General features: G+C 30.7%; 1 protein-coding gene across 1 annotated transcript; it reads left to right on the forward strand.

Moving 5' to 3' along the window:
• The first annotated feature begins 1,105 nt into the window (after nt 1-1,105).
• Nucleotides 1,106-20,443, forward strand: LOC123704204 (ITG-like peptide). The gene is made up of 6 exons (XM_045652515.1): nt 1,106-1,229; nt 4,946-5,093; nt 7,118-7,250; nt 16,453-16,560; nt 17,489-17,625; nt 19,026-20,443. The coding sequence occupies exons 1-6, from the start codon at nt 1,222-1,224 to the stop codon at nt 19,143-19,145; spliced, it is 654 nt and encodes a 217-aa protein (XP_045508471.1). The 5' UTR covers nt 1,106-1,221; the 3' UTR covers nt 19,146-20,443.
• Nucleotides 20,444-21,193: the final 750 nt, after the last annotated feature.

A 21,193-nucleotide genomic window follows, 5' to 3' on the forward strand; every position in this document is an offset into this window, starting at 1 on the left:
CTGCGACTAAAAATCGCAAATTTTTGCAACATTTTCAAGGTTGTTTGGTGATGACGCTTGTATACTTTGAAGCTAAAGAGAGAGCAGAATATTATGTATGTTATAAACATTTTGGCTAGTCATTTTAACTGAGGTTTACTACTCTAATATATTTATTGATTTAGAGCTGATTTTTCAATCCTTGGTTAAAACTTATTCATCGAATAACGTATTATTAAACTATCATTTCAAAAATGTATTATAATTTTCCGTATTTGACAGTTTACAGGTGACATTTTAAAATGTTTGTGTAATACTTTATTGGACGGATAAATTTTAACCAAGGATTGAAAAATCGGCCATTAGAGAGTTATAAATAGAGCTGATCAATAGATTTTCAATATTTTGTAGGTGCCTTGGAAAAGCTTCCTTGAAACATTTTAATTCTGGTATTAATTAAATGACTGACTAAGAACTTACATCAATAGTAATTCAAATAAAAACATCAAACGGAGATAATAATATTAGTTAATTTGCATGCCTACATTATTGCTAGAATAAAATATATTAAGGGAAAAACAAATATTATGTAAATCACAATAAAACAAATAACGAGTGTGATAATATGAGTGTGTATTTATAAATATTTTAAAAAGGGATTTTGCAAAGGTTTTGTTAAAATCAATAGGGCAAACCCAATAAATACCTACATTAGACTGCATGTAATGTAAAGCTCTCAAAATATAATAATTTACATTATTGTACTAAAATCTTTTCATCATCTAACGGTGGTGAATATAATAAAAAAACAATGAACTAAATTTTAAAGAATTTATTTAGTTCATGTGCGCCTGAAAGAAAAATATATCATTACTTTACTTCTAGACATGATATGAAACATAACACTGTAAATAAATAAAAAAATGTTAATCAAATTATCCCTTACTAGGTTGAAGAACATATGAAATCGATTCAGTAGTTCTTGATATTAGCATGTTCAAATGAACACACAAACTTCAGTTTTCAGCTTTGTATTACGAGAAGAAGCATAGTCTATACTTTATTATATAAACTATACTGTATGTTTTATCTAAAACATTGCGACAATCCATTGACGTCACGCGACGAAAAGTCGCTTTGCCATCCCTACATGATGTTCCCGCCCTAACTATTCCTACCATGCGCAGTTAACACCCTTGTATAGATCCACAGTCGTAGCCAGGACGTCGGACAGGACAGACCATGTACCGGTAAGTAAATACTCTGTAGGTAAGTATACATTTAAAAAAAACGATTCCAAGGACAGGCTGAATAAAAAAAATTCGCGCGCCAATTGAATGACAGATTATAAATGCGCGCGTAATTAATATTGTTCTTTTTTTTCGCAAAATGCTTTTTAATCTGTACGCTGTGCTTTTTAGCACCTGTGGCGTTCAATTGTTTAAAAAGTTGCCGTTTTTAAATTAAAAGCTTTTTTGTAAATTAATTTAACTTTTCAATGCGCTGTTTGTTGTACTGAACGTTTGCGAGCTAAATTTGTTTTAAAGACACACTGCAAGTAATTTTATTGCGTAAGAAATGTTTTAAATGCTTTCTATGACAAGAAAATATAAGAAAATCGATTAAATATTGTGAAATAGTCTTTTTCTCTATAAATCAATATAAAATAATACAATGTAGTATTTAAATATACTTGCTGTTTTAATAGTCAGACCGCCATTAACAAAAATCTATATAAGGTAAACGCAGGTATTAACGACCCCTCTAAGGCAATTTCAAAATCAACCATATTTTTTAAGTATACTGGTTCTTCTAAAGATTTATAATTTCATTTCATATGCTAGTGTTATGTATAAAAAATGTATTTATTGAAGCAAATACATTCTAATAAAGGATTATCTTGTAAAAAATAATTTACAATGTGACTTAGTCGATTGTTGCTATTACCGACCCATAAAAATGGCTGTGAAGCTATTAACGATTTTTATGCAGCTATTCCCGATCGTATGTGAGAGGAAGCCTTTTTCCAGCAATGGAATGTATAGAAGCTAGTGATGATGATGATTACCGATCTTAATAAAATGAAATAAAAATGCAAATATATTCGTATTTTTTAATTGTAGTTATTTTTAATAAAACAAATGAGTACTTTTTAGTAATGAACTAAATAATTATAATCTTTTAAATTAATCAACATAATACTATTAATATATGTACATATATTAAATTAAGGATTTCAAACTCTAGGATATTTCGTTATGCTATTTGATTGATTGCTTCGGCGAGTTGTGTTTTACTGAATACTTTTCGCCGCTTTCGTGGCTCCATATTTCTGGAAAAAATATACCTAATTATATGTTTTATGTTAATTTAACCTAAAAATATAATTTTTTTTAATTTTTTAAATTTAATCTAAAAATATAATTTTTAATAGGCACCTATTATGTCATAAAAGTAATAAAAATATATTTGCACGCTCAATTACGAGCAGAATGTTTAAGGATCAATATTATCTGTATATACAAACATCTTTATTCTACATTCTGCAAATAAAGCAATTTGAATTTGAATTTGTAGATGAGAAACTAAACAATCTTTATTCGATCGGTAATAGCTTCCTATAGTTGCTATTGCCGACCCACATGGGTCGGTATTAAAGTATGTAAGTATAAACCTAAATTGTATTACCGACCCATAAAAAATGGTTATTTTAATTCATTTGATCATCAGACTATAAAATAGATTATAATTGATTAATGTAATACAAAATATGAACAAATGCATATTGTTTAAACAAAAAAAAAACAATGATTTACTTCTGTAACTATTCGATAGGGATCCTCGAAAATATCATAACTTTGTATAAATTGACAACGCTAAAAGACACAACACTAGACAAAAAAGTTTAGTCGCTAATAGATTTTTATGAAGACTCATAGCTTAGATTTAAACTGGTCCATAAAACCAATTGTGTTAGTGTGATATAATAACATAAAAGAAAATAAAACAAAAAGTTACGTTGCTGCCATTGCCGACTTACGGGTCGTTGATACCTGCCGCGGCTTAAACTGGTGAAGCTAACACCGTCCCATTTTAATTTTAAGTTTTATCGTTTCAAATTACTTTTTATTAATAAAATGTTGTAAGAAATGAAAAGTTGACACTTAAATGCATTGATATTTAGTAATATAAATTAAAGTATAGATGTCATTTGTTTGTAAATGTCTTAAAAAGATACTCACAGTACTTACCCGAAGGAACAACGGAACAGTACGACACGTCCTGCTTCCACGCTACCCCGCAGCAACTTACGCATTTTAACTCTTTTTTGCTCAGTTACTCACTCTAACGTTAAAGTATACGATGCTCAAGTAATACATTCGTGTATAACTTTGCCTACCTATAGCTAGAATAGTTCTGGAAACGTTTAAATTTCGAATTACTTTTATAGGTCGGTAATACCTTCAGATTTTCGATGGGTCGTTGATAGCTGCGTTTACCCTACACCTTTATGTACAGAGTACGCTAAAATAAAAACTTTAACAGAGAAATCGGTTTTTTGATGAATGTGTCACGTTAAATTATAAACATTGTTAGGTTCGAATGCACAATTTTACAATCTTACGGTGGCAAATATAACTTGTCCTTTGAGATATAGGTATACAACAAATATGTTTGCGTTTTACAGTTCCTTACTGTAAAACGCAAACGTAGATCTATCTATTTTTTTTTATTTATTACGTAGATAATATAACGTAAACATGAGAGTCGATATAATTAATTTTAATTTTTTATGTTAGTTAAAAATCCAATTTCTGTTAAATCTATGTGGATTTATTTAAAATCAAGTTAAACAGCAATCAAGGAAAACAGAGAGCTGCAAAATTTCTGACTCTATCGACCTTGATAGTCACTACATAGTATGAAACAAAGTCGCTTTCTCTGTACATATGTCCCATTGTATGCTTAAATCTTTAAAACTACGCAACGGATTTTGATGCGGTTTTTTTAATAGATAGAGTGATTCAAGAGGAAGGTTTTAGTATATAATTTATTAGGTTTTAGACAAAGCAGACGAAGCCGCGGGCGGTAAGCTAGTAATATTATAAAAACAAAATATCGTAGTTATTTAGCGAACATGTTCTATTATGATAAATAATTACCAATACAAATTAATTTACACATACCTAATTATTCAAATCAAATTTTTACACCTTCGACAAAGTTGAAATAAATAACAACAGTAGCAATTATTTACGTTATAATAATAAAATGAAGCTTATACTTACTTATCTTAGCCCCCTAAATTCTAAAAAATATCTCAATGAAAATCTGGGGCAGATAATTAAACATCATCTGATACGATTTAAATAATTCATATAAAACTCTACTCTTAGTGGGAAAAGTCTAGAAAAATCAGTTTTACTCGTTTTAATGCAAACATATTACATGTATGCGCATTGCTCCGCTCCTATTGGTCTTAGCGTGATGATATATTATATATTCGATAAATGGGCTATCAAACAGTGAAAGAATTTGAAGAAGAACTGGACCAGTAGTTCCTGAGATCAGCGCGTTCAAACAAACAAAATATCCTTCGCTTTATAATATTAGTATAGATTTAAAAATAAGAATCTAGCTCTTTCTGACTTTTGTCCTTATACTAGAAAAATTGCAAAAGTTATTGGGATAAATAAAAAAATAATTCGTTTACAAACTTGAAACTACAAATGGTTTGAGAAAAATAAACAGATTCCTTCTGACTCTGATACCCAAAATATTGATTTATAATTTTAATTGAAAAATAAAAGTGAAAATTCTTAAGTTTACGAATTATTTGTTATATTTTTGTTACTCATTGATGTGCTACTTATACTTCTTTCCTCTTTCCTCATTCTTCTTTCTTCTGTCTTCTTTCTTCTCTTTTCTTATCTTTCCAATAGACTAACAATACAATCTCTTGCAGTATCAACATGGGGATCACAGCATTACTAGTGCTGACCTGCCTCGGGTCAGGCTACGCTTGGGGGGGTCTGTTCAACCGCTTCAGCTCTGACATGCTGGCCAATTTGGGGTACGCGAGGTCCCCGTACCGTCACTACCCATATGGACAGGTATGTGGATTGTTATTTCTTATTTTAAAACTAGCTGCGTCCCGCGGTTTAACCCCAGTTTTTTCCTTTTAATCCTTATTTTCCTGTTGGAAGGTCGCTATAAAAAATAGCTTATAACAACAGTTTTAAAGCAACGGCAGTGAACGTCACGTCAAAATCGGTTCAGCCGTTCCTGATATTAGCTAACAAACAGACAGAAATTGTAAAAATTACTATTTTCGTTTATGTACAGTGTATACATTTATATATGCATATAGTAAAAATCAATTATTTCAATATTAAAAATAGACACTCCTATTTTATTTTTGATATATATTATTTTATATATATATATATATATATATATATATTATTTTTTGTTTCATCAATAATTAATAATTACACTAATCCACTTATAAATTACAAATCGTTACAAAAGCCTTTTTCGTAATTATCGGCTTCTACGAATAATGAAAATGAATTTATCGATCCAATTCTATGAAGTGACGTCACTAGGCTAAACTTATAATGTGACTAGCTTACCGCCCGCGGCTTCGCCCGCTTTTTCTAAAACTATTTGAGATTTAAACTATCCTATCTCTCAAGTTGAATCGAACTGCACATGGTGTGCGAATTTTATTATAATCGGTTAAGTGGTTTAGGAGTCCATTGTAGTGACACGAGATTTATAATATATTAAGATTGGTAGAGTAAAGTTATAGAAATACGCAATAATATCCGTATAAACAGAATTATGTACAAAAACCATGTGCAATTTATTTTTAAATGAAATTTATAAAAAAAGATCGTGTGTGCCAAGCACACGTGATAGAAGTGAAACTTCTTTGGCAAGATCCAAAGAAACCAAAATCTTGCCTTACTCCACGTGACGGCATTGCTACCTACGTCGCGACCAAATTTTACTCTAAACGCGCCTAAAGAAGTTTCACTTCAAAAATTTAATTATTTAATTATTGTTATGGCATTCTATCCTATTTAACATGCAAAATCTATAAAGATTAAATTTCAATTCATATTCCAATTGGATTTACTATTTCACATCCCTTCAGAATATTTTCCTCAATAACGTAGTCACTTTTATAAAGAAAGAAATCATTTATTCCAACACACACACACACATAACTGAACAAAACAACAAATAAATTTATGTGTGGTTTCGTTTTTTTTTAGTTTCCCCCAACTCCAAAATGACCATCATCATCATCACCTTTACTAAAATAAACATCATCATCTTAGAGACTACGAATTTTATTTACCCTAACGGCCTAACCAATTAAAACTCCCTCTATATATTTTTCTGGCTAATTATTATGTCATACATACACATAAATCTTCGCACATTCTAGCTCTACATAAACCCCCTTAATCTATAATAATTACTCTATCAACTTTAAAATTAACTATATACGTCATGAACACGCCATAAACCTATTTAATAAAGGTCACGTGTATGGATCACGAAACTAAGGATTTTAGCCATGCATGAGCGGGCATTGAGTGAACACGACTGAATGAAGTTTATTTTTAAACAGTTGAAGTAGACCTCTTTGATGAAGACCTTTAAAGCTCCTATATGTCACAGATCAAACAGCTTCTGATGTCTATGGACACAGGACAGGCATTCTATAACCGAATACCCCTAACCTAACCAGTAAACTAGAAATTATTAGTTTATTACCATTAAGTTCAAATGCTAACCACTTTTTTACTATTATACAATAATTTAAAAGATTTTTTTTAAAGAATAGAAAAAAATCACGAGGTCGGAATCGAACCCGCGTCTTTCTGCCATTCCAGGATGACGCATAGCATCTTATTATTTAAAAAAAATAATGATTTGAATGTGCCGTTTTTAAAGATCCTAGTGATTAAGTATTATTATTATATTTAGATTAGTTACCAATCAGCACTATTTACTTATATACTTCATAGATTACAAATAAAAAATATGACTAGTCTACAATACAATTTCGAGTTTTATTAATTGTTGAGGATATTAATTACTAAGGGTAATTATTTCCTAGGTGGAACCCGAAGAGATCTACGCGGAGGCCCTTGAAGGCAACCGCATAGAGGACGCTGATGAGACCCACTGCTATAGCTCCCCCTGCATCACCAACGGGGACTGCTGCCGTGGCCTCATGTGCTTGGAGACAGGTAGGATTTAGTCCGTAATCTAGATTAAGCATGTCTTTATGAATAGAGTCTATTTGCTTATGGAAACTGCTGTCGTGGGCTGTGCTTGGAGACAGGTAGGATTCGTTTCATAATAAGTTAGCATTACTTTATATTTTATGCTGACCAGACCTACTGCTACAGCTCCCCCTGTATCCGCAATGGGGACTGCTGCCGTAGCCTCGTGTGCTTGAAGACAGGTAGGATCTATTTCATAATCTAATTTAAGCATATTTTTATGAAAATGGACTATTGTGCATCTTTATCTTTACACCAGGGTTGCAGAAACTTCTGCAACACACGCTGAATGTTTTGTCCCTATAAAAATAACGTTATTTATTTTAAGTACAATAAAAAGTTAAGTGAAATATGATAATGATTCTATAATATTAATATGTCGTGGGCATATCGTAGATTTGCTCACTTCATGAAATGATCGATCATTGGCATCGATACATGGCCACGACATGTACATAACACAATATACTTACCTACAAATATTTTTGATTTTAATCTATATTGGTCGTTTTCTAAAAGTAATTGAACATTTAGCGCACAAAATTTACTAAAATAATAAAGTAACCCCTACAAACTAAATTACTCAATATTTTCGGGATACCATTAAAACTTTTACAGTTCACTAACTTCTGAAATGAATTTGCTTTGTTCCAAACTACAGGCTTGATAAAGTATTTAATAATTTTTTGATCAAAGATAAGTAATGTAATAAATTGGTTTTATCTCAATTTACAACAAGACGATATTTTGTACTTATTTGGCAAATTCAAACATAAATACAAAGTATGATAAATAATGATCTTTGTATCACTAGATAGTATAAAACAAAGTCATTTTAACTGTCCCTATGTGTATATGCTTAAATCTTTAAAACTACGTAACGGATTATGATGCGTTTTTTTCATAGATAGAGTGATTAAATTAAAGAGGAAGGTTTTGGTATATAATTTATTAGGTTTTAGATAAAGCATGCGAAGCCGCGGGCGGATAGCTAGTTTAGCAATAAAAGTAATTTTAACGGATTTAAAACATGAATTAAAAAAGCGCGTTTAATATACAATTTTACAATATCTTAATTTACAACGAGAAAATCTTTAGAAAAAGAAATACCAAACTAAGGGCCGATTTTGCAATCCTTGGTTAAAATTTATTGGTCCAATAAAACACAATACGGAAAATTATAATACATTTTTGAAATTGTTGAATAAATTTTAAGCAACGATTGAAAAATCAGCCCTAAATATTTTATTTGCTTCATGATACACTGCAGTGTTCGTAAATCTAAAATAAATACCTAACCATTCAGAACTGCATAGTTCTCGAACGAATTTGAACAACTAAGCAGCTGAGTATTTTACGTCAGCAATATTTTCTTTGTCAGCAGTTTTGTTAAGGTTTCTAGTTCTTATTTACAATAATAAACACGTATATATCATTAAATAGTAGACTAGCATTCCGCCCGCGGCTTTGCCCGTGTAGTCAAAAGAAAACCCGCAAAGTTTCCGTTTTCTTGGGATTTACGGGATAACCCTTGTTCTTTCATAAGTTTAAAACTATCTTTGTTCCAAATTGCAATCAAATCAGTTTAGTGGTTATAACACGAAGAAGAGACAGACAGACAAACAGATTTACTTTCGAATTAATAATGTCAGTAGATAGTATGGATTAATAAAAAATGAACCGTATTCCTATGTGGAAGAGTAATATCACATATGTTTCACTTTGTTTGAACGCGCTAATTTCAGTAACTACTGGTCCGAATTGAAAAATTCTTTCGTTGTAAGATAGCCCATTTATCGAGGAAGGATATAGGCTATATAACATCACGCTAAAACCAACAGGAGCGGAGAAACGCGGGTAAAACTTAGGTATATAAGCTGAAACGTTAAAACTGTAAAAGATAGTTATTTTTGACGTAACATGCCATTTTTATATCGTAATCAATAAACCATGCGTTGGTTTTCAGTAAACATGAGCTTGTTAAAAATATATGAATTATATTTGAAAAATCGTTTATTCCCGGAACGAAAATTAATTGCAAAAGTTCGAGCATAACATTTTTCATAAAGTTATATTTTGATCGGATATGTGAACCGATTTCCATGAATTATAGCATCAATTTATGTTCAAACTCAAGCTCATTATTTTTATTTGACGCTATAAATCGAAGCATCAATATTATGCTATTTTATAACATTTGTTAAATATAGAACAGTAATCACTTTTTGTTAAAAATAGCTTGATCTACATCATCATCATCATCATCAGCCCATATACGTTCCCACTGCTGGGACACGGGCCTCCTATGAGGGGATTGATCTACATAGGTCAGGTTATTTTTACGTAAAGATGGTACAAATATGGAAAATGTATTAAGAACGACGGATCTACAAGTAGGTAAAACCAATCTATACTAATATTATAAAGCTGATGAGTTTGTTTGTTTGATTGAACGCGCTAATCTCGGGAACTACTAGTCCGATTTGAAAAATTCTTTCGGTGTTAGATAGCCCATTTATCGAGGAAAGTTATAGGCTATATATTATCATGCAACGACCAACAGAAGTGGAGCCACGGCCCACGGGGGTGAAACCGCGCGGAGCAGCTAGTCTAGGATAAGTTGGTTATTATTCGTAATCCTAGTCCTATTAAAAACTGCGAAGCATTGTTAAAATTTGAATTTCTCTTAAAAATTGTATAACCTTATATTTATTGTATAACCTCTATCTCTATAAAAATGTATCCCTGTTTCCCTTGGTCACGGCATCACGCGCGAACGTCTGGACCGATTTCGATAAAAAATTGCGCCGAACAAAAAAGAACGTGTGAGCCGACCACACGTGTCAGAAGTGAAATATTTTTGGCAAGATTCAAAGATACCAAAATAGTCACCTTACTCCATGACGTGACGGTATTGCCATGACGCTACCCTGAAATTTTACTCCTAACGCGCCTATAGAGGTTTAACTTAAAAAAGGAAGGAATTAAAACAATACAATTGATATTATGGAAAAACTGAACGTCAAGTCACGTGAACAGCTAGTTAAGCAGAAAAAGCTAAAGAAAAACGCTATCCACTCAACACGAGTTGAAAAGCTCTTGGGAGGTGTGAATTAGAGAGAGCTTTTAACATAAAAGGGAATTTCACTAAATGGCGTTTACAATTTTTTTACTTTTTATTATTTATAATAAAAAGTAAAAAAATTGTAAAAAGTATAACTAAAATATCAAATACACTTTAGTGTATTTGATATTTTAGTTATACTTTTTAGATACAGTCTAAATGAATATAAAAATTCGATAACCGGGAGAGATTTTAACTGACAATCTGAATTTATGAAGTTAATAATGAAAATATATCACAGAATTTTTGTTAAGCTATAATTGCTTCTATCGCGGGCCTTGAGCGCGGGAACCGAATCGAGAAATTTCGTAACGAAAAAACCTCACGCTCCCCACTCCGACGGGCGGAGGTGTGGCTTGAAGGCATAGCATGCAGTAGCTTTACCGCGGAAGTCCCCGAGTGCCACATGTCGTTTCTTTTTTTTTTCTATAAAGTGTATTTTAAATTAATAACAGAATATTCGAATATTTATGAAATTGAAATCGAAAATATCTAAAAAAAATAAATCATTGCATTATATATTTTTATGAGTACCTTTTTAAATTTTTTCCCTTTTGATAGTCATATTTATCAGAGCTTTCAGAGGACAAAACCAAAAGAAAACAAAAAAAGATATTCGTTTCCCTTTTATATCAAAAAAGTTTTGTCAAAGAGACCTAACTTTTATAAAGTTCAGCTTCTTAATCCAAAGTCTATTTATGAAAAAAAATAATTTTATTTCTACTTCAAACATTTCGAATAAGAAAATCGTCACCTTACAAATATAACTTGTAATAGAAAAAGTTTATTTGCAGATCTATTTCAAACTTTTTAATTAACTGAAGTTTTCTGGTTTTAATAATAACTTTGTTCTTGTTAATATTCACTACATAGTATAAAACAAAGTCGCTTTCTCTATCCCTATGTGCCTGTATGCTTTAATTTTTAAAACTACCTACGCAACGGATTTTGATGCGGTTTTTTTTAATAGATAGAGTGATTCAAGAGGAAAGTTTAAGTATATAATTTATGAGGTTTCAGACAAAACGGGAGAAGCCGCGGGCGGAAAGCTAGTAAATTATAAATGAAATGAAAAAGTCGCAGTTAGTACCAACTTTCTAATCTAATTTTCGCAAAACTGCTTAGAATAAGAAATGTTATGTTGCCATGGTAACCATAATGAACAACAAAATGGACGTCATCAATTTATTTTATGAAACAAAAATAACTATACTGTACCTACTAAATACCGATTTGATACTTCATAATATAGCCAATTATAATAGAAGATTCAAGTTGCCTAGTGGAAATCGCTCATAGCGATAAGGTCTCCCGTTTTTTGTCCACTTAAAAAAGACATTTTATTTTGATGTAAAGTATGTCTTTTATGTAGAGATGTTACGTCATATAATTGAGCAAAGGTCAAACGGTCGAAGCCTAGGGCGTCTGAGAGAGGAGAACCTTTTAATAATGTTATTTTTTGCCTACATACAAAATGGTTTTATTTTTATTACAATGGCAAAGATTGCCCTCGGGTGAATGTTGTTATTTAATACACTAGCCGCTTGTCCCGGCTCTGCCTGGATTCACTCATGATAAAACAAAATAGCCTACCTACCTATATCACTAAGAAATAATATAGCTTTCTGCTTGTGAAAATGTTAATCGGTCCAGTATTTTCGGAGCGTTCTTTCCAAACAAACATACTTACAAACAAATGCAGATACATCTAAAACTCGCTATGGACAATAGAATCGCGTATATTGCAAACAATTTGATGCGATTTTCATACTTTTCAATTATTTATTAGCTAATAAACGTTCTTCATAAACACGTTCTTCATAACAATTATGCTATAGGTAATGTAATGATAAAACATCACATATGCATATACGCAGAAACTGTTGACAATAAAATCAATTTTCATATTTGTATAGCTGGTATAATTAAAACCTAGTTCATTCAATTAAAATCTAATTACCAAGTAATATAAAACATGAAAATCTTACATAATATTATCAAATGTGAAATTCAAGGATAAATTTATTGTTTCATTCTAAAATTATTCACGAGGGATTTATCAAAACCCTCGTCTGAAATACAAATTATTTTGTACATTTACAAATGTATAGGGTTGACACTTGGCACGTTTGTGTTTTTAAATCCTCGATTTAATTTAATATTTTGTTGTACTAGATTGAAGTAATTTTGTTTTGTAGGCTATATCACGACTTTTTCATTTGTTTATTGTTGACTAGCTTACCGCTTTGTCTAAAACCTAATAAATTGTATACTAAAACCTTCCTCTTGAATCACTCTATCTATTAAAAGAACCGCATCAAAATCCGTTGCGTAGTTTTAAAGATTTAAGCATACAAAGAGACATAGGGAAATAGGGACGGAGAAAGCGACTTTGTTTTATACTATGTAGTGATGATACAAAAATTACCAGTCCTAAACGCAAAATTTTCTGCGCCACGCTTTCACCCTCCGTATAGTTGAGCTACAAGACTACCAAGTTTCGTCAATATCCTTTTAATAGATACAATTAAATCATTATTGAACCATTCATTGCATCTTTCCATTTTTAATGTAGTATAAAACATTGCTTATTAGATGCAGAAACAAAACCTCAAAAAATTAAAAAATTAAAATTTTAATATCCATGTTGGCAGCCCTATTATTTGTATTTCAGTTTAAATCTCGTATACGTATGAAATCCAGAATTATTTTAATTCTACAAAATGATGAAACTGTGATATTTCTATTTAAAACTTTAGATTTGATTAAACCCATTTCAGTTGTCATTAAAATGTGTAGGTACTCTTACTTTACTTTTTTATAAAATTAATCAACACAACTAAGAACATTAATAAAAACGTTCCAAATGTTTCAACATTTAAAATATATCTCACAAATAAAAACTACGTGCTAGCAACCCTATTTAATAAATCCTTTTTCATATTTCAGTACAACAGACGTTTTTAAAGCATGTCGTTATGTAACTTTTATATGACTTGTCATGGAACAATTATTTAAAAAATCTTCATAAAAAAAATCATTTTAAAATCGAATATTGGCAACCGTTTGATTAAATCGATTTATTATTCTTAGCGAACCACTAAAATTAACCCATTTCATAATCCAATTAAGTTAAATAATCAGATTATTTTTGAAGTTAAGCCTTGTATAAGCATTTTATTGAGTACCTATGCAATACTTATTTTGAACTAGTATGTATAATATTTATATATCGTTTGCTTTTTAATCTATACTACCTAGCTGTTTGTCTCGGCTTCACTTGGCTACCGTAACAATCTAACTTTTTAATTCTAGGACATTTAGAATAGTTTTTAAATCGTCGAAATCGTTACAAACAAAATAGCACCATAGTAGCATCGTTAAGAGATGGATGTTTCTTTTTTTGGTGATTTAAATTTTTTCAACAAACCAAAATCATTCAAATCTATTTAGTTATTACTAGCTTTCCGCCCGCGGCTTCGCCCGCTTTGTCTTTAATCTAATAAACTACACTAACACCACAGAATAAATTAATTTTAGCTAAGGATACTAAAATCTTCCTCAGTCCATTAAAAAAATCACATGAATCAAAATTTAATGTTCTTTATGATTGACTTAATACAAGTCACGCAAAATAAAATTTACGTTTAATAAAATTAATTTACAAATATGTATAAAATCTATACCTTTTTTGTGTGTCGATAATTAATTATAAATAAATAAATAAGTAGGGATTTACATTCTTCGATTGAAAGACAGCTCAGATAAAAATACATATTATAAATTTTTTCATGCAATTTAAATCTAATTTCCGTCATTTGTGAATACGGGATGAAAGTGTTTTTCATCCAAATAGAAAATTAATCTTTTCCTTCGTAATAAACAATAATATTACGTGCTTCTAATAAATAAATGATCAAAGAAATTAATTAACGTTCAAATAAATTTTAAGCCAGCGAATTGCTTTCGCAAAATAATTCTCCGAGGAAATCAGGAAAATTGTTTATTATTATTATGATTAATTTACTTATAAATAACAGGAATATTTAACGATTTTAATCATAATTTTATAAATTAGTTATAAGACAGTTAATTGTTTCAGTTTGAAATATAAAAAGACTAGAATTTCGCCCGCAGTTTCGCCTGCTTAGTCAAAGAAAAACTCGCATAGTTTCCGTTCCCGCTGGATTTCCGGGATAAAAAGTAGCTTATGTCTTATTCTGGGTCTTCAGCTACCTACATACCAAATTTCATTGTGATTGTTTCAGTAGTATTTGCGTGAAAGAGTAACAAACTGTCGCATTTATAATAGTAGAAGGATGATATTATATACAGATGAATAGGTACATAATAATCGCAATTGATATATTATTTTCCTTGGTGTTTTCATTGTCATTCTTTAAGAGGCTAGCAATTAAAAAAAATTGCAACATTAATTTAAAATGATTACGAAATTCTCAGTACTAAAAATAAATTAGGTACATCGCATTATTTTTGCTGACGCTACATTTTTTAACAAAATAACTGAATTTTTCGCACTTCTAGCAATTAGAATGAGAAGGCATGAATTAAGTAATCTTGTTAATGGACACAAATATTAGTCTGTATAGGTAGGGCTATAGGTTGGGCTTGAGTTAATTCATTAATTATTTTTCATACCAAATGTGATATTGTCCATACTAATATTATAAATGCGAAAGTAAATCTGTCTGTCTGTCTGTTACTCAATCACGCCTAAACTACTGAACCAATTTTCATGAAATTTGGTATGGAGATATTTTGATACCCGAGAAAGGACATAGGCTACTTTTTATGCGGGTTTTTCTTTGACTGCGCGGGCGAAGCCGCGGGCGGAAACCTAGTTTTTATATAAAAGTCAACGACAGTCTGATAACTGGCACAAATTGTAGTAGAATATCACTTTCAATGTATGAAATTTATATATGCTTAAAACTATAGTCTACTAGCTTTCCGCCCGCGATTCGCCCGCGTTTTTCAAAGAAGAACTCGCTTTTATCCCGGAAATCCCACGGGAACTGGAACTATTCCAGTTCCCGTGGGATTTCCGGGATAAAACCTATCCTATGTGTTAATCCAAGTAACCCTCTATATGTGTGCTAAATTTCACTGTAATCGGTTCAGTAGTACCTATTTGCGTGAAAGAGCAACAAACATACACACATACATCCATCCTCACAAATTTTCGCATTTATAATATTAGTAGGATTGTTTTATGTATAGTATTATTACAGATAATAATATTATACCAACTATTATAGGTAGTATCAAATTTAATAAATTGGCTACGTTTTCTGTTGCGTAAAAATTCATTTACATAACTACATAATATACAAAATTGCTCTACCGTTTTATTGTCACCAAAATGTTTCGAATAACAAAAAAAGAAAAGACTCCAATAGAACCTTGTTATAAATTTGAGGGAAAATTTCACAGAAAATTCGCTAAGTAACGAAACGTAATTTCATTAACGCAAATAACCTTACCTGCGTATTTGCTCTGCTTTTAGTGGAAGGAATTACTTTTTTGTGAATGTGTCTTTTTTAAATCTAAATAACAAGGTGATAAAAATATTAAGACGATCGATTTATGCAGCTATACTTGTATTTTAAATTCGAAAACAACTCTTTGTTTTTCTTTTACGATTCCACATAAACAATTATACGATTGTACGTTTTGGATGAATTTTTGTATGTCGATAAAATATGTGGAATATATGGAATACTGTCGAAGATACTTTTATTTTGGAAAATAGTTTACAATTGGAAGAGCACAATTTCATATAAATTCACTATAACTTGACTGAAATTGCGATTTATAAATGACTAGTTAAGGCATGCAGTTTCACTCAGATAAAAGTTGCCTATTAGTTAAATCGAAAGTGGTCAAAGTTAGTTCCTACTCAAATTATAAAAGTTCCTACAGGATAGGAAAGGGCATATTCTTTTAATAAGTTCAATTAGATTGAGGCTTTATTCATTTTTTTTGAAGTCGTCTAGTATTATATTATTATTTTTTTCACAGATGAAGGCGGGAGATGCCTGCCGGCGTTTGCTGGTCGAAAACTTGGGGAGATATGCAACCGTGAAAACCAATGTGACGCCGGGCTTGTATGTGAGGAGGTTCTGCCAGGTAATTGTAGTTTAATATATCATATACATAATGGTTATATAGTTTAGATTTTGATAAAATGTCTTAAAGAATAGATTATTTTTTTGTTTAGAAATGGCAATGTACCTAAATCACTTTATAATATTATTGTAAAAAGAATTATTTAGATTCGGTTCTTAGTCGGATTTAATATTGACTGTGTAATATGTATTTGTAGTTTGTACACTATGAGTCACAGTTGGGTTTCAAAATCATGTCCTTTTATAAAGTCACAGTATAATAATAAAAAAAATGTTTTAATGTTAGTTTACTGACCTATATCATACTTTGTTACTCATCTAGGAGTTTTGCCGATACATATGTGTTTAATTAGCACTATTTGCCTTTACAATAGGTACCTATAACAGCTTGAGTTCATTGCTTATTGACATGTCTGGTTTGTGTAAATATTTCACAAATGTGTGTAACATAATATTTGTTGATGATGGAAAAATCTATCTTTCGGACATCTACTTGAATTAAAGGATATACCTATTAAGTATATATTGACATTTACATTACAATTGATTTAATTAATTTAAGATTATAATCGATACAAATAAGACAAAACAATGTAAAGAATGTAACGTTTATTAAAATAATAGTTACCTACCTGCTACATCACAGTACTACATGAATTTTCAATTAATATTTAGTACTTATCTAGGTTTTCAATAGTTCCTAGGAAAAGATCATCTACTACAGGCATACCTGTGTAGGTATATGCCGCAGGCAAATTGTATAATTTCGGCATTTACAAACGGCGTCGAAATTAAAATCGTAAATTCTCGACGTAAAATTAAATACTTACCCATCGTTTTATAGGTGTGTAGTAGGTTGTGTAGGTTGATTTTTATTTGTGTTTAATAAAAATCAACCTACACAACCTACAAATAAGGTTCAAATCCAGGTGAGATGCACGTCTGCCGCCCGCCCACCGCCGGCCACAAGCAGTACAACGACGATTGTACCACGTCCAGTGAGTGTGACGTCACACGGGGCCTATGCTGCATCATGCAACGCCGTCACCGACAGAAGCCGAGGAAGGTAGGTTAATAAAAGTGGTAAAATGTTTTATAAAGCTAGGTATGTCATTATTCGTCGACCAATAAAAAGAAATATTTTTCGTGCATTTAAATTTTGACGAAATTATACAATGAAAATAATTGAACACATAAACATAGGCTAGTTAGGTTCTTCTTTAAAAAAATAAATCAAATTCAAAAATATTTATTCAGTAACAAATCTGTTTACAATAATTATACCATTCATTGAGACATCCTTTTAAGCATTTAATAAAAGCATGGGTAATGTTTTATTTTACATGATTGTACCACACTTATAATAAGAGAGTAATTACTAATTTATAGAAGAGAGCTACATAATACATTATTGATTACCTAGAAGTCATTAACATAATACATATTGCGTCGTCGAACTAAAAATAGAAACCATAATCCTTAGTCGACTATATTACTAAATAATATACTACGTATACAACTAAAACTGACTACGTGACCAAAATGTCTAAGCAGATATAATATCAATAATATAAAATACATAGTCGTGTTTTCTTCATATAATATAGAGTTTCTATGTTGAATACAAATATTTATTGCTTCTTTGTGATTCGATAGAAATATTCCAGATTCATCAAAAAATAAAACTATTTTTCTTGCATGAAATTTTGACGAAATTAGATATACCTACAATGAAAACAATTGAACACATAAACATTAGCTAGGTACTTCTTTGAAGAAAATAAATGAATATGAAAGTTTTTGGCCCGTTATTTTGTACGCGAATGAAACCGCAGGACATAGCTAGTTCATTTTATTCCAATAATTATTAATGTACCATGTTTTCCTTTAACGATATTACAGTGATTTCGAGGAAACATCACTGTAATTTCCAAACGAATGGTTATTTATTACGTGGGTCTTTTACTGGAAAAACAGAATATAAAAATTACATTATTATAACCGCGTGTTATAATTTCCACGAATAAGAAGTCCCTTCTCTTTACTGGAATATTTTCTTTAGCATTTGTTTTTCTAATGTTATATTCATTCTGTTTGTTTAGAAAAGCTTATGCCTACACAATTTGATTGTTTTTTCAGTTATAATAGGTCATACGTTTCTCGGTACGATTTTTTTAAATATATCTTATTTTCTTCTTTACAAATAATACTAACATAATATTATTGTTATTTTCACGTTTTTTCTCTCCATAAGAAAACTGTCATAGCAAAAACGTTAAAAAATGCGGAATGGCTCCAGTCGTTCTTGAGTTCTACTGGTTCTACGCTCATCAACACATTTGGAAATTCATTTTTACACACCATTCATCCTCACAAACTTCGATTTTCTCTCCCTCTTAACGCACGAGCTGACTCTGGCCAGCAACTATTCATAAAAATACATACTTAATACAACATTCTTTACAGAGCTGCGGATACTTCAAAGAGGCTCTGGTATGCATAGGCCCTGTAGCCACCGACCAGATCCGCGAAGCTGTCCAGCACACGGCTGGTGAAAAGAATATCGGCGTCTTCAGAATGCACTAATTTCTCTTTCGGAGTAAAATGAACAACCCATCCTTGAAATTACTCCAACTGTTCATTCTACTCTTACGGATTGTTCATTTATGAATCGAAATGTTCGTTCACTTTGTTCCTTTCTCTCATGAATCACGATGAACATTTTTATTCATAAATTTTACATTGCCAAAAATGGTACAGTTATAGAAAATTTATAAGATTTGATTGAACTGTATCATTTTCTTGATCACTCGTTGATGTATTATTCATTAATTAACATTACAGATGGAATATTTTTGACTACCATATTTCGTAACAGATGAATAATTTGGTATTTTTTTTCACAGAAAGCACAAGATTAATGAATAATATGTCAAATTAAGGTCTACATAATGAATCATCGCTTTGAAAAACGGTCAACTGAAAGTCCTTTTATTTATTTAAAATTACAAATATATAGTAGAAAAAAAAGAGGTTTTATTTTCAATTATTGTCAAATTGCTCTAGACATAGTCATTTAGATGTAACATTTTAATTATTCTATATCTTATGAATGTTGTTAAATAATAGAATATATATGTGTTTAATCTTTAATAAATTTAATAATAGAACGTGATAAGTCTTCAAATTTAATATATCCTGGCTGAGGCATTTATTAGATTTAAATAATATCGATGTTGATTCAAATAAAATAACATATCATATAGATTTATCGATTTCTAGAATAAGTTGGTGTAAAGATTTTATCTTTGCTTCTTTTATTAATAATTATAAGTACATAAATAGGTTAGGTATTTCACAATGACGTTTTGACTATGTGTGCAATGTTGTAAATGTGTGGGTTATGGATACAATTCGCTTACTCATAGTTATACGTCAAATGTGAAAAAATAAATATACTGTCTGCTAGGTGCCTAGGTAAACGATACATATCATTGTTATATTTAAACGTAGAAATAACATTTAAATACATATCAGAGACTATCACCTATGTTCGCGATCTCGAAAAAGCGCGGGAAGACATGTTGGTTTTTTCTTCTAAAAAAAAACACAATGGATATTTCCCGCGTATTTTCTAAGATCGGGACGGCTTCCTTACCGTAAAATGTTTGCCTAATAACTGTGATGGTGTATTTTTCTGACATTGAAATAATCTATTTTTCTGCCAAAATTTAACTGTTAAAGGTATGAAATATCTTCTGATCGTTGATTCAAGGTTGGGCCTAAGCTTCGGACATAGAAATATGGTCGCCGATAATCTTGACATAGTATTAAGTCCTCATATTACTTGTATTGAATAATATGTGTTATATTAAATGAATTATGTCAGCAATCGTGTTTTATTTTTGTTTACTTAACATACCTTCTACATAAAATATACAGTATTACAAATAATAGGTACCTACACATCGACTTGTAAAAAAATTACACCTTTCTTCAATTAAAGTTAGTTTCAGGGTTTCCATATGCAATTTTAACACTAATACATTATTATTTTATATTATGTATTATGAAATTTGAAACATTCAGAAACACAAATAAAAAACATCAATGCATTCGAATATTTATTAACTCTTAATAAATATCGACATTTCGAAACGTTAAACAACAAGAATCAAAATAATATAAATGAAAAATAAAAATAATATTCAGAAATACACATCTTTATAACATCAGAATTTTGTGAAATTCAGATTAAGTTAAGTATCAGTTACAAGACCTATTATGCTAAAATAAAGTTAATATAGAATTGCATACAAATATTGCACTCTTTCCTTTTATATTAATAACTAGCTGTACCCGCGACTTCGTCCGCGTGGAACAGTGACTGCGGGCAGCATATTTGAATTACAAACAGTTTGTGTAGCTGAAAATCTACTCTACAGTAATGCTTCCCTATAAACGATGTTTGACGTATGGCCATCGGGGACGAAAGCATACAGGCTCCTAGGATTGCTAACGCGTGACAGAGCTACATATAACTGACCGTGCGAGAAACAGCTGATACTAAGATCTACACCAACAACTTTAAGCGTCTGACCTTGGGCTTTATTGATTGTCATCGCAAAACATAG

Source organism: Colias croceus, chromosome 28 (assembly GCF_905220415.1).
Source record: "Colias croceus chromosome 28, ilColCroc2.1".
Classification (NCBI taxonomy): domain Eukaryota; kingdom Metazoa; phylum Arthropoda; class Insecta; order Lepidoptera; family Pieridae; genus Colias; species Colias croceus.

What these genes read in the sequence shown, in the direction of transcription:
- LOC123704204 (XM_045652515.1), top strand. An exon ending in CCTCATGTGCTTGGAGACAG is followed by an intron (nt 7,251 to 16,452) that starts GTAGGATTTAGT and finishes TTTTTTTCACAG; the next exon opens with ATGAAGGCGGGAGATGCCTG. An exon ending in ATGTGAGGAGGTTCTGCCAG is followed by an intron (nt 16,561 to 17,488) that starts GTAATTGTAGTT and finishes GTTCAAATCCAG; the next exon opens with GTGAGATGCACGTCTGCCGC.